The sequence below is a fragment of the Elaeis guineensis genome, chromosome 12 (assembly GCF_000442705.2).
Source record: "Elaeis guineensis isolate ETL-2024a chromosome 12, EG11, whole genome shotgun sequence".
Lineage (NCBI taxonomy): Eukaryota > Viridiplantae > Streptophyta > Magnoliopsida > Arecales > Arecaceae > Elaeis > Elaeis guineensis.
Window position 1 is genome coordinate 84,720,679 of NC_026004.2, and position 13,194 is coordinate 84,733,872.

The 13,194-nt window shown below is 36.9% G+C and overlaps 1 protein-coding gene across 1 annotated transcript; it reads right to left on the minus strand.

Moving 5' to 3' along the window:
* Positions 1 to 1,250: 1,250 nt before the first annotated feature.
* LOC105034134 (uncharacterized) lies at positions 1,251 to 5,673 on the minus strand. The gene is made up of 2 exons (XM_010909183.4): positions 4,788 to 5,673; positions 1,251 to 1,401 (listed from the first exon to the last, which is right to left on the minus strand). The coding sequence occupies exon 1, from the start codon at positions 5,607 to 5,609 to the stop codon at positions 4,794 to 4,796; it is 816 nt and encodes a 271-aa protein (XP_010907485.1). The 5' UTR covers positions 5,610 to 5,673; the 3' UTR covers positions 1,251 to 1,401; positions 4,788 to 4,793.
* Positions 5,674 to 13,194: the final 7,521 nt, after the last annotated feature.

Here is a 13,194-nt window from a genome sequence, read left to right on the forward strand (position 1 = left end):
ACAATGCTATATTAAAAGTTCTATCCTCCACAATATGCCAATGCAATTGTTTTTCGATCATGCTCATGAGATGCCTCCACAACAAAAACGCCCCCTAAAGGAATTTGTAGTGACGAGTTATCCATTTGACTAGCTGTGATACCGAATTTATAATGACAAATTATCCATTTGACTAGCTTTGATAATATGTACTAGTGGTAAGGTAACTCTGGTTCTATTAATTTCCTCATATGTGTTATTGTTACTAGTATTTTTGGTAAACCTGAATAAGATAGGGCAATTATTAGATACAAGATCAAGTTAAACCGCCTCTAGCTTCAATTTCTTCAAAGTTTAACTACCAACCATGAAACTTTAGATTTAAAATCACATTGTTACAGTTCAAATACATATTTGGTCCTAACAAAAATGTTTTGAGCATGTTATTCTTCCACAATTGAAAAGTGTTGAGCAATGCCTCAAACTACAATAATCGCCAGCACACAAGATTCCCTACCGAATATACCCAGATCAAACTATTAAAATATAAATAAATAAATAATAAATATTTAAATAATTAAATGTGTGAATTTCACTTATGATACAAAATTTAAACCCTCTTGGCAGCAGTTGCGAAGAAGCACTGACCTTTCCCCTTTCTTTATTTTCTTTAGAAAGAGGAGGTGGGGTTTAAAGATTAATAGTAGTGAAAATCTGTAACATTGTATTTTAGATTAACGACCTCTTCCCCCAATGCTTTGCCTGCAGAAGAGAGAGAGAGAGAGAGCTGGATCTACAGCAGAGAACTAACAGTTTAAATAAAGTATGTTTGAACTCCATAGTAATAGAACCATTTATCATGTATACCATGTTTAATGTGAGAAACATTAAATAGGAAAATTAAAAGTGATTTTATAGAAATCCTGAATTGTATTTACGAATAACATCCTTTTCTTTTCCATTATGGTACAACTAACGTTCCTAGTCTATATCCAGTGAAATATCCAAAAGAAATTACATTGTCAAGCTGTTAGAATAAGTTGTTAGTGTATTTAATGGCACCACATATATAAATGGACAAGGACAAAAATTAAAAGCTAGGAAAAATATTGTCATGCCCCCACCCGATAGCCCGAGCCAATCATATGGCTGATGGCTACACATCCGTAGCATGTAATCCCACCGACATGCAAGACCAATCTTTGTCATATTCATATATCATCCCAATACTCAAGCAGTGGTATTAAATAGAAATTGAAATTCTAAAATAATTAACCAAAAAGAAATTTTATAATCTCATATAATAAGAAAAGTTCATACAAATACAAAATCAAAATATTTATTCAAATGGTCCAATAGATAATCATCTATTCCTAAATCCTCTATACTCACCTAATCCCAATCCCATTTATTCCTCTGCATCTGAAAAGAAAGTAAAAAAAAAAAGACAGTGAGATTTATAGATTCAGTAAATTACCAATACCTCTAGTTTGATCAAGCATAATATGCAATTTTTCTAAATACAAAAAGTTTGACAATTTCCAGGTATAAAATACTTTAAATATACATTATCAACATAATTTTCTTTTTCACATATGCTATGCTTTTGATCAACGATTTATCTGAATCAATATCCATAAGTCATAAACTCATTCTTAGCTTGTAGAGACTACAACCATGATCAGTCTCATAAAAAGGTCTGAAAAAGAATAGCCTTTGAATACAAAACATACTATTTATCAGTATATACCAGTGATTAGCCTTGACTAACTAAGTCCAAAAAAAAACTAGCTTTGAATCACATGATCACGATTGACCACATAACAAGATAAAGAGATTAGTTCTCAAAATAAAATATACAATTCATTCATATGTACTAGCGATGAGTCTCCAATTGACTAAATTGAGAAGAAACTAGTTTCTGATGTATGGCCAATGATCAATCCCATTGCTTAAACTCGAATCATAATCAGACTAGAGAGCATTCATAATATTCTCATCAAGCCAATTTTCTCATTCGAAAAGTATGCAGACTCATTTCAATAGCAGTATCAACTAGAATTTCACATCTTATTTCACCTGATGATCATTCCATTTCCAATGTCATGCCATCTTAAAACACGGATAATCATCATATTTCAAATTCTGTGATTATGTAAAAAATACTTGTTTTCAGAATCATGTCAAAAGCAGAACCTTTATGCTTGATCCATGATTTTTAAAATTAATCCTTTCATGCAAGCATGCATAATATTTATAAATCACCCATAATTTTCAAAATTTTTAAATTCCAATATTCAAATATATTTTCTTTTGATCATTGGTTCAAAAATTAAACAATATGAATTCTAATTTTAAAATAAATGGCATGCACCACAAAACTGCCCAAGGTAGAGGAAACTATAATCTTAGCTCTACAATCTCTTAAAATTCACCTAACAAGAATATCATTCAGAACCAAAAATATTTTAAGCAACTTATTAGACTTCTATAGAATGTCATATAACTTGAAATGTCCCATTAAGTTGTGAGACCTTCTTAGGCTCCAGCCTAGGGTATTATTGAGATGTTGGTAGTGATCCTAGATCCATGAATTGATGACTTTGCCGTAAGGTAGGTCCAGTCTACATCTACACCACCAAGTCTAGTCTAACTTCCAAGGGTCTCGACCATCACTCTATGTCTCCACCACCAAGTCTAGACTCAATCACCCCTCAAATCTAATGATTAATTACAATCTAATACAAACACAAGCATTTCACAGCAAGATGGAATTTTTTTATGATTACTGAATATGAAGGGGTCAGTACGAATCATGCCTCTCAGCTATTAGGTCCTAGTTTCCACCTAATCAGACTAAGATTCTTGGCTTAGATTAATTTTGCAATTAAAATGAAATTAATCTAAATAGAAGGGATTAGGCTTCGTCTAGGACTAATCAAGGGCCTGATCTACTTGGTCTAGGTCGACCAATAGAAAAATAACAGAGATATTCGATCTAAATCTAGTCAGATTTAGAGTCAGATCTACCTAGTCTATATCGACCAATAAGGGAAAGAGAGTAAATTAGGGAAAATTCATATCTGGTGCACAAGCCATCTAGAAAGGCAAGAGAGGAGAGAGAAAATTTGTGCAAATTGGAAAAAGAAAAAGAAAGAGAATAGAAGAAGAAAGGGAGGAGGAGACGGAAGCAGGGGGGTTATGGTGGTGCTAGTAGCTTTGCCATGTGAGGTAGTTGGTCAGCAACTGGCTAGCAGTGGCCAATGGCAGTGGAGGCCAACTGAAGTGGTCAACCAGGAAAAAAAAGGGAATAGATGGAATAGCATCTCCAGTCCATGGCAGCTTGAGTCCGGTTCTACTCATCGAAGTCCCTTAGAGAAGGTGAGATAAGCAAGAGGATGCTAATGTAGTGTGGCTTATAGCAAGGTGGCCATGGCCTCTCTATGTAACAGCACTGCACAGAAAAACAGAGCAAAGAGGCAAGAAAAGGGGTGGCACCCCTGGCTACCTTAGTGGCAGTCTTCTAAGCAAAAGGGTCTATGAGATGCTGAGGGTGCTTACTAGGGGTGGCAAAGATGATGGACTTGACCTGAGGTGGCAGATTTCGATAGGAAGAATGGTGTCATCTCATGGAACAAGGAGACAAGAGATACCAAACACAGGGCTTTTGGTCGGTGGCGGCCAGCAGGAAGGATCTACGGTCATCGAAGAGAAGGAAATGAAGGTGGAAGGAGGTGTTAAGAGTTTGGAACTTGTTGATGGATCATCTGGAGAGGAAAAAATGGATTAAATAGCGGGATTGAAGGAGGAGATAGGGTTGACGGTTACAAGGAATCTCAACCATTGAATGGTTTGGAGTATGGCCCCAGTGGCAGGGTGACCACCCCATACCAGCCTCCTGTCATTCCACACCAACCACATTTATCGTGGCCTTATCCGTTTGGCGGAGGCTCAAGCAGAGGATCCTGATCAGGATCCTTTGTTTTGATCCCAATTTTTTTTTTAAAAAAAAAAATCGATGTAAGTCGGCAACTTGCTGACTTTAATTCAAAACTGGTCCACTTGGACTGATTCTCACAAACATAATTCTTTGCACATTCATCCCCCTCTACATGATCTTCGAAATTAAAGAGTGGAAAAGTTAGTAACTAACCTCAATGAACCAATAGATACATCTAAAGCTCCATAGAACCTATTCTAACTGCAAAAGTGCAAGGTAATGCAATACATAAATAAAAGACCAAACAACAATTGCTCCAGCATAATAATTCCTACTCAAATGATACATAAGCCATTTTGAGGTCCTTACTCAGATGACTTCAATATGATTCATCAGGGATGCTCTCAAATGCTCACTCAACAACACCATTTATCATTTCTAGGAACACCAGCTCCTCACTCCACTAGTATCTGCTTGCTCCAATTATCATAAAGTTATAGTACAGCTAACTTCAGTCACACTATATAGTTAGATTCAAGGATAGCTTTCTTAATTTCTGGTCTTCAAGTAGTTTTATCAGACTTCATCATTGTTCATTTCACATAAATGTATCATGGAAATGATCTGAGCAACTTATCTGGCATCCTCCATTATGTCTAATATTAGTAACCACATGTGGCAATTAAAAACATCTTCCAAGTATGTATAAAGAGCCAGAGCATAACCTTCAAGAAGAGGGAAAAAAAAAATAACAAAAAGGTAAGACAATTTGGAAGAGAGATGCCCTCAATAACTAGCTGCCAAAGTCCAAGAAATATTTGTCTTTTTATAGAAAGAAAGAGAGCTGCAAATGTAAAGAAAACCTCACCACACATTAAATGCTGCCATCATCATCCACCCATTTCCAGAAATGCCTCCGAACAAAGACTGCATTCTCCCGAGCCTCGACGGCTTCCCCCGTCTCTTCCGTGGAGAATTCGCCCTCCTGCGGCAGCCCCTCCACCTCCGCATCCACCGAGTGCAGCACATACCGCGCCGGCAGGCCCGGGTACGACGCCGACACCCTCTCCTCCACCCTCATCTCATAAGAATCCGGCAAAATTTTCACCGCCTCTTTCCCAAGCTCCTCCATGACGGCCCGGGCGGCGGCGTCCTCGACGGACTCGCCGGGGCGCATCTTCTCCGACAAGGGGCGGCGGCGGGGCCTGATGGTGCCGTCGGAGAGGAGCTGGTGGGATTCGATGAGGAGGGCGCCGCGGGGGTTGCGGACGCGGACGGTGGCGACGTGGACAGCGCGGAGGGGAAGGGAAGAGGAGCCCTCCTCGTCGGAGAGGAGAAGGGAGGTCTCTCCGTGGGAGAGCTCGAGCCAGAGGTTTTGGAGGGTCTTGGTGCCCGGGGCGACGCCCCAGGATGCGAAGGCGTTGGAGGGGAGGCGGGGCTTGAGCCACTCGGAGAGGGAATCCGGCGACGAGAAGGCGATGGGGACGGCAGGAGGGCGCATCGCCGAGGTTTCGAGGTGGCGGCGGCGGCGGCGGCGGAAGGAAAGAAGTGGTTGGAGGGGATGAGGGGGTTTGAGGAAGAAGAGGAAGGAGAGGGCAGCGGCGGCGGCGGCGAAGTAGAATAAGAGATGTGGGGGAGGAGGAGGGAAGGAGGTCGTGATGGCGGTGGTAGGGCGTGGAGGTGGGGGCATAAGGCTGATGCTGGATGCTCTTCTTATGTGGATGGACGTAGGGGTCGATATTTTTCCGATCCCAAAAGAATGATTTCCTTTTTATTTGGTAGGGTTCAAGGCTGCAGAGTTGAACGCGGAGGCAGCGGGGTGTGCTGCGGTCAGGTGTCACGAATTATTCACGCGTGTTAAATTTTAAAAACTTAATTAAATTTTTATTTAAGAGCTAATTAATAGTTATCAGTTTATAATTTAGAGAAATTGTACCCCATTACTAAGATCATCTTAATTTAATTCAAGATGAGTATAATAGTACAGGGATACTACCATCTAGGTTATTTAAACTTATACTGTATATGAGATTAAGCATGGAATGGGTAAAATTCTCATTTTTCTTACTAAAAAAAAAAAATATATATATATATATATATATATATATATATATATATATATATATATATATATATATATATATATATATATATATATATATGTAAACACACATGCACACACGCGTATATATAGAGAGGTGGACTAGGTTCAGGTTGAACAGATTTGGATCCAACTCTGATCAAATTTTCAATCCTCTATTTTGGCATACAGCTCAGGTTGATCATATTTGACTCCAACTTCGATCAAATTTTCAACCCTCTATTTTGGCATGCATCTTAAAGTAGCTAAAGAAAGATAAAGATTGACCATTGCCTCCATTTGGATGACATAGATCATAAAAAGAAAAATAAGTCTTGAATTAATCGGGTGGGATTGGAGGCCATGCACACCAATATTTAAAATCCTTCATGTGTCCTCTCACTCCCTCTCAATCTCTCTCCCCATCAAACATAACCCTCCTCTCTCTCTCTCTATCATCAGAACCCTCCTTCCTCTCTCTTGCTAGTAGAACCCTCCGCACTCTGTCTCTCACCAGCAGTCCCCAATATCAGATCTAACCATCAATCCTCAAATTTCCTCCAACCTCCAACATCTCCCAACCCCCGAGTTCACCCTAACCTCTGACCTTTCCTAGGCCCTAAGTCCACTCAAAGCTTGAACCTCCCCCAACCTCCAAGCTCTTTCCAAACTCCTGAGCTCTTTGTAGTGCCAAAAGTCCTAGACCCCCACCACTTCTCTCTCACTCTCTCTCCCACTCTCACTCTATCGCTGAAAGGTTGGAACCCTCCTCTATTGTTGGAAACCCCCATACTCTCATCCAAACCCCTTTCTGTCTCCCTCTCACTGAAACCCCCACCCTCTCATCCAAACCCCTCTGTAAACTCATTCTCTATACCTATCTATCTCCTTCTGGTCAGAACCTACTCCCCTCATCTCTTTTGGATTACTAGAACCGACTCCCCCCTACCTATCTATCAATCACCAAAGGCAACTGATCTGTGAAAGCAATCTTTTCATCCTTGTCGAAAGACATTCTTCCTCTGGTCAACTTGCTTGGAGATAAAATTTGTCTTCTATTTAACAAGCTTTCCAGATTCAATTATATCCTCTGCTTAGGAAGGCTGATTTACATGGAATTAAGGATATCTTGATCATATTGTATTTATGAGATTTTGATTTCAAATTGCTAGGATTACTTTTTTGGAGTCTAGTTTCGATAACTTGTTTGATAAGCCATGGTAATTTAAATTTTAAATGAGAATTCCTATTTTGTAGCGTGTGGAAGATTGATTGAATTTACATCTAAACAATTTCTGCAACCTTAGCCCCATTTGTTTTGAAATTCTATTAGTTGAAACATTGAGAGATTTATGCTAGGTGTTAGACTATGGGCTGTGGTGTGATCTTTGTTTAGGAGATTTTTTGTTTATTTATTACTAGGTTAAGCTTTATGGAATTAAAAATTTCATAACATTTATTGGAGCTTATGTTAGTTGTGGAAGTTATGTTAAAACATACAGAATATAAGTTATATTATGTAAACATACATTTTTAGGTGGCATCTCATCAACTCCTGTTGAAATTGGTAGGTGTCTAGCTTTCATACTACCTTCATGTTTTTATTATTTCTTATGGAATATAATACGATTTTTAAGATTCAGAGAGTTGGATGGAAATGATGTCAGAATTCATGTCTACTAGTATATAACCCATGCTTCGCGGTAGACTTTAGCTAAAATCAAAAATAAAATTCAAAATATTTTATCAATATATATATTTTCAGACAATATAATTATAGTATTTTTATTATCTAATAAATTTACATCTATGCTAATCTTTATCTTCCATAATCTCTTCATTTAAATTGAAAATATGAATACCTAAAAAAATTTATTAGTATACTACTGAATTAAGAAGGATCCATAATAAAATATTAATCAAAATGATTGAAGAAATAAGCTATAATATTTGAGAGTAAATTAGCTTCTATGAAATAAAAGAGAAAAGAGGAAAGAATAATAATTAAGGTATGTTATCATATTGTATTAGCAATTTTTTAAGAGGTGTTCTTTGAAAAAGTTTAGTATAAATATATTTTTTAAGAGTTGAAATAATAGATTCTTGTTGAACTTAAGATGAAAAAGGTTTGGAGCCAAAACTTTTTAACAAATTACGAAGCCGAGATGCACTTTTTGAAAATATATTGGTAATTTTAAAATTATATATATTATCATTAAAACTTTGTCAATCAAATATAATTTAAAACATGCAAATGCTAGGTTTTTTTATAAAAATAATATTTTTTTAAAATAAATTATTAAAATAATATCTTTTTCAAACTATTTACTAAAATACTGTTCAACAAAAAGTCACCCTATCATAGGATGATTTTCTATATTGACTCAGCAAAATTATTACATTGTGAATAGGTGAGTGGCCACTTAGAGTCGCCCTATCTTAGGACGACTATTAAAGTCGTCCTATGATATGATGCTTCAATAAGTCATCCTATGATAGAGCAACTATACGAGTCACCCTACCATAAGGCAACTCATTAACGGACTATATTAACCGCGACCTTCTTCCCCCTTCCTCTTTTCTTTGTGCTAGGGTTCCATGCAGATCCCTCACCGCAACTTTCTTCCCCCTTTCCTCTTTCTTCATGCTAGGATTCCACATGGCTCTCTCATCTCACTCATGCCCCTTCCATCTCCTCTCTCTCTCTCTCATGCCCCCTTTTGGCCGACACCCATCCGTGAGCTCCTTCGGCTCATCTCCCTCTGCTCCTCTCCCTCAGTCATAGGCTTGCATCGTTGACAACACCAAGAATGGCACAATCCCCGAAGGTACTTCCTTGAGCACGACACAGCTCCATCATTGTATTAGTTTAGGTAGCAATTCATCTCTAACCCTAAACCTTAAAACTTTAGAAGTATTCTCTTTAATTGATTCTTCTTCCTTGCAGGAATTCATGATGGTTCACTTAACATGAGAAAAAGAGATCTTTTGAATGAACAGCAAGCCATTAGATCTAATCTTGCGCACCTCCCAATCCTCTTCATTACCTAATAAAGTCATAGTTTAATATTATTGAGATCCATATCAGCATCCACAGTCAACATTGCATTGAAATTCCTAAATTAGTTCAATTTTAATCAGAACTCAGGTCTGTGATAAATTTTATCGGCAAACATTTATAGCAGCCCTCTCTTAACATTTGTACTTCTTGTATATGGTGAAGGGCATTCTGGGATGCATTACTTGTACTTCTTCAACATCTGTACTTCTTTCTGTCTATATTGCTAAACTTTGAAAGTTAATATGCAGTTAATAACTTGATGAGAAAGCTTACTAGATCTTGATATAAATAATTACTTCTGTCAGCACTGAGAGCTGAAAATAAAAGCCTTTATGTCTTAAAGCATCTTCAAATTCTTGTGTGTGTTCAACAATGCTAGGTTGATAGATGATAAGTGGCTCAGTAAATGACCTTGTTGAGGGCAAGTGATCAACCATGCTTGGAATAATCCATAATTTTTACATGCGAATCACACCATCATTCTAGATAGAGTGGGTGTCTTTTTCTTTCAGTAGTAATTTAAAGGTTGTGATAGTTCAAGACTATGTATGAGCATATAATGTATTTTAACTCACCCGCCAGGCGATAATGTATGAGCAAGTGATGTTTCTTCTTCATCAATCTCATCATATTTTTGAAATCTCTAGGCATCTGTATATCATTTTGATTTTCATTTTAAAAAATGTGAGATGATGATATTGTATAAAGAATCTACAAATAATACCATGCAATCTTATATGTTTATGCGGTTATTTCTCATAATATTTTTTAAAAAATAGATCCAAGACTTATCATTGTTATCTTCCATTGGGATGGAAGGATCAATTGTGATGCTAATGATGTATATTATAATGGTGGAAGGATCTGGATAGCCATGGTAGACTGTAACACAATATACCAAGAACTTGTGTGGTCTGCTATGCTGTCACTAGATGGAACCTCAATCAATAAGAAGTTTTCCTAATGTGTAGATTTTTGATTCATACTGCTAGACAATATTTGACTGTACTATTGAAGATAATCAAATCATGTATACTATCTTGGGAATCCCATCACAGGAGGTTTTTCTGATGATTGAAAGTTTATCAAGCCAGCAGTGGTAGGAGTTTCAGATGATGATGAACAGCATGTGAGTGTGTCTCAGCTTGTATCTATTCTACTTACGTAATTGGGCATGGGGGGGATCTCTACTTGATGCACCTCCAATGATCAATGAAGCTGGATATGAGTATAAAGGCAATCCTGTATGTATGGTTGGTGAACCAACAGCATCCTTAACTGATAGTTCTCAGTATATGATAAGGGTAGAGGTTATGTATCAATATTGGAGTAACGCCACATTTGATGATGTAGGAGACGGTTCTAGTTATGTGATAACTATCATAGAGTATGTGGAGCGTGAATCTAATGATCATGTACCACTTAATCAGAAGCATATATGCAATGATCAGGTTGAAGGATTGAAAACCATAACGGCCGATGCAACTATATTCAAAAAATAAAGTCACTGTTAGTTATGATTCTAATCCTATCGATGATGAAGATGAGGATGATGATGCAAAGTCTGATGATAGTGATAATGGAGAGTCTAGTGCGAAAGAGGATATCCTACCACATGAGATACCCTTTGTTCCTAAATTTGGGCTGGTTGATGCATCTGACAATGATGAGGCCGCATCCTATGGAGCATTGCCATAACATCCATTCTTTAGTGGGAACGAAGAGTTAAGGAAGAGAATGATATTCGAATTAAAAGAACAGGTCCAACACACCGTGAAATAGTACACCATTCACACTCACCATCCTTTCAAAGTCATTGAGTCAAATAGGAGTAAATGGAGTGTCGTATGTAAATAGTCCAATAATTACAGCTGACATCTCCGCATACTATCGGATCAAGATACAGTGATGGGAGATTACAGTATATAAAGGACCACATACGTGCTTGAATATAGATGTTATGCGAGATCATCCATAGTTTGATACACACATGATTGCCGATATTATTAATGTTGAAAAATATGTTCTAAAGCTAATCATTTATCTATTAACAATTATGCTCCTTGTAAATTATATATAAATTATTAATAAAAATTATTTGATATTTTCATCATAAATTGCATATCTTCTTTGAACTCCTGTATTACAATGAAGTCCTTGGAACTACTTTCAATCAATAAAAAAAAATTATCATGTAGTTCTTAAATTTGTTCACGATCAAACGATACATTATTACTAGGACAATAACGTTTATCAAGTATAGCTCGTTGTATGCCATATAGGTTGGTTATCCTTATAACCAAAGAGTGTGGAGACACTGATATGCATACAGATAAAATATAAGAGTATATTTATACTGAATGTGATCAATTATGGAGCACTCTGCTGTCAAGAGTAGCTCACAAAAGATATAGGTATAAGTGTCTCTCTGACCTGAGATCATCACGGTGACTTGCAAGCAACTTACTGTGCTTTGATGTCGGACTATCTGAATTTTTAATACAGTGATAGAAGATTTTTAAACATAGTCAAGTACTTGTACAGTTGGTGTGTGAGTCAAGATGGGATTGACTACTTCTAGTTTTAGGAGATAGTGCTACATTGTATTTCAATTCAGCAAAATCTTGGTCAGGATAGTCCTTATGGGGAGTCATAAGATTTATGAGGTTAAAACACATTATGGATACATAGATCAAGAGTTAACAGTTTAACTTTGAAGTCTTTCTGAGTATTAAGAGTCAAAGGAATGAATTATACAGTAACCATATGCCAAAGATTCTTGAATGTTGCTTTGCAACCATTCGGCCTATCCAGACATCGGATCTCATTGCTGGATGGTTACTTCGATTAGTATAAAAATTTATTTTTGTACTATCGACTTAAGTTCGAATCTATGAGATCACACATAATAAAAATTTTTATTTGATCAGATGGTGGATCAATGATTGAGAATCGTTCAAAGATATAATCATCAATATAATTGTTGATTAACTTTGTGCAATAATTGCGACAGAATAATTTACTAACAGTTAGTAAATTATAGAAAGATTGATTAGTAATTAGATTATTGATTAGCTTCATTTGATTGAGTAATAAGGTTTAGATCAAGTCTAATTGAATTAGATTCAATTAGATTTGACCCGATTAGGTTATGAGATGACCTAATCACTAAAGGAGTATGATTCCTGATTTGGTCAGAAATTAGGCTCGATTAATTTTTGATTGGATTAAAATTTAATTGAGTTGGTTTGATGTCTAATCAAATTAGGTTCAACTATCTAAATTGGGTCTAACCAAATCTGATTTGGACAAGGACCTAAATTGGATCGATTGAAATTCAAATAAGTTTGAATTTCAAATCTTGTGCTGACTTCCTTTCTCCATGCCATATTTCTCATCACGTGAATATCAGATTTGCATGAGAAATGTTCCACACGTAAGCCCTCTTTGATGCCTCCCTTGGATAAGGATTAGTTGTTTAAGTTTGAATTCAAAGGGAGTTTGAATTTGAACTCAAACAAAATCTTAACTTAATCCTTATCTTATCTCCTTATCCCTTATCACCAACACCTTAAGAAGGCTAAATTTTGTGTGACAACTGGGGGTGGATAACTAAGAAATATTCTAGTGGGGCATGAGGTCTTGAGATGGGCTTCCTTCTTGGCATGTGAGATTAGAGGAGAACTGTCTCCTCTTGGGTGAGTGACTTAGGGTTCTAACCTAAAGTTTCAAGAAGAGAGAAAAATGAGAAGAGAGTGTCTCCTCTCTATATTCTTCCACCTCATCATCCTCCTTAAAGCCTTCTTCTCATATCTGGAAGAGTTTGAGTGATCTTAGGAAGGAATGTGGTCAGCAATCAATAGGGATCTCTACGTGAGCTAGCACTCTCGGGAGATCGATCAGTGCAGGACTTTGTGTGGACGTCCTGTAGAGACTGGATATTCTGTGTGGCTACTGTGCATCAGAAAGAACCTATTACGATGGTTTTCAGTTGCGATGATCTTCTACCTACACTCAAGTATTGGGTTTTGAACTCATACATATTGTAGATGTGATTTACCGCATGCATTGATGTGATTTATACTTGCTGGTTTTTTTATTTCAGATTTTATGTATGCATTATATCATGTCATA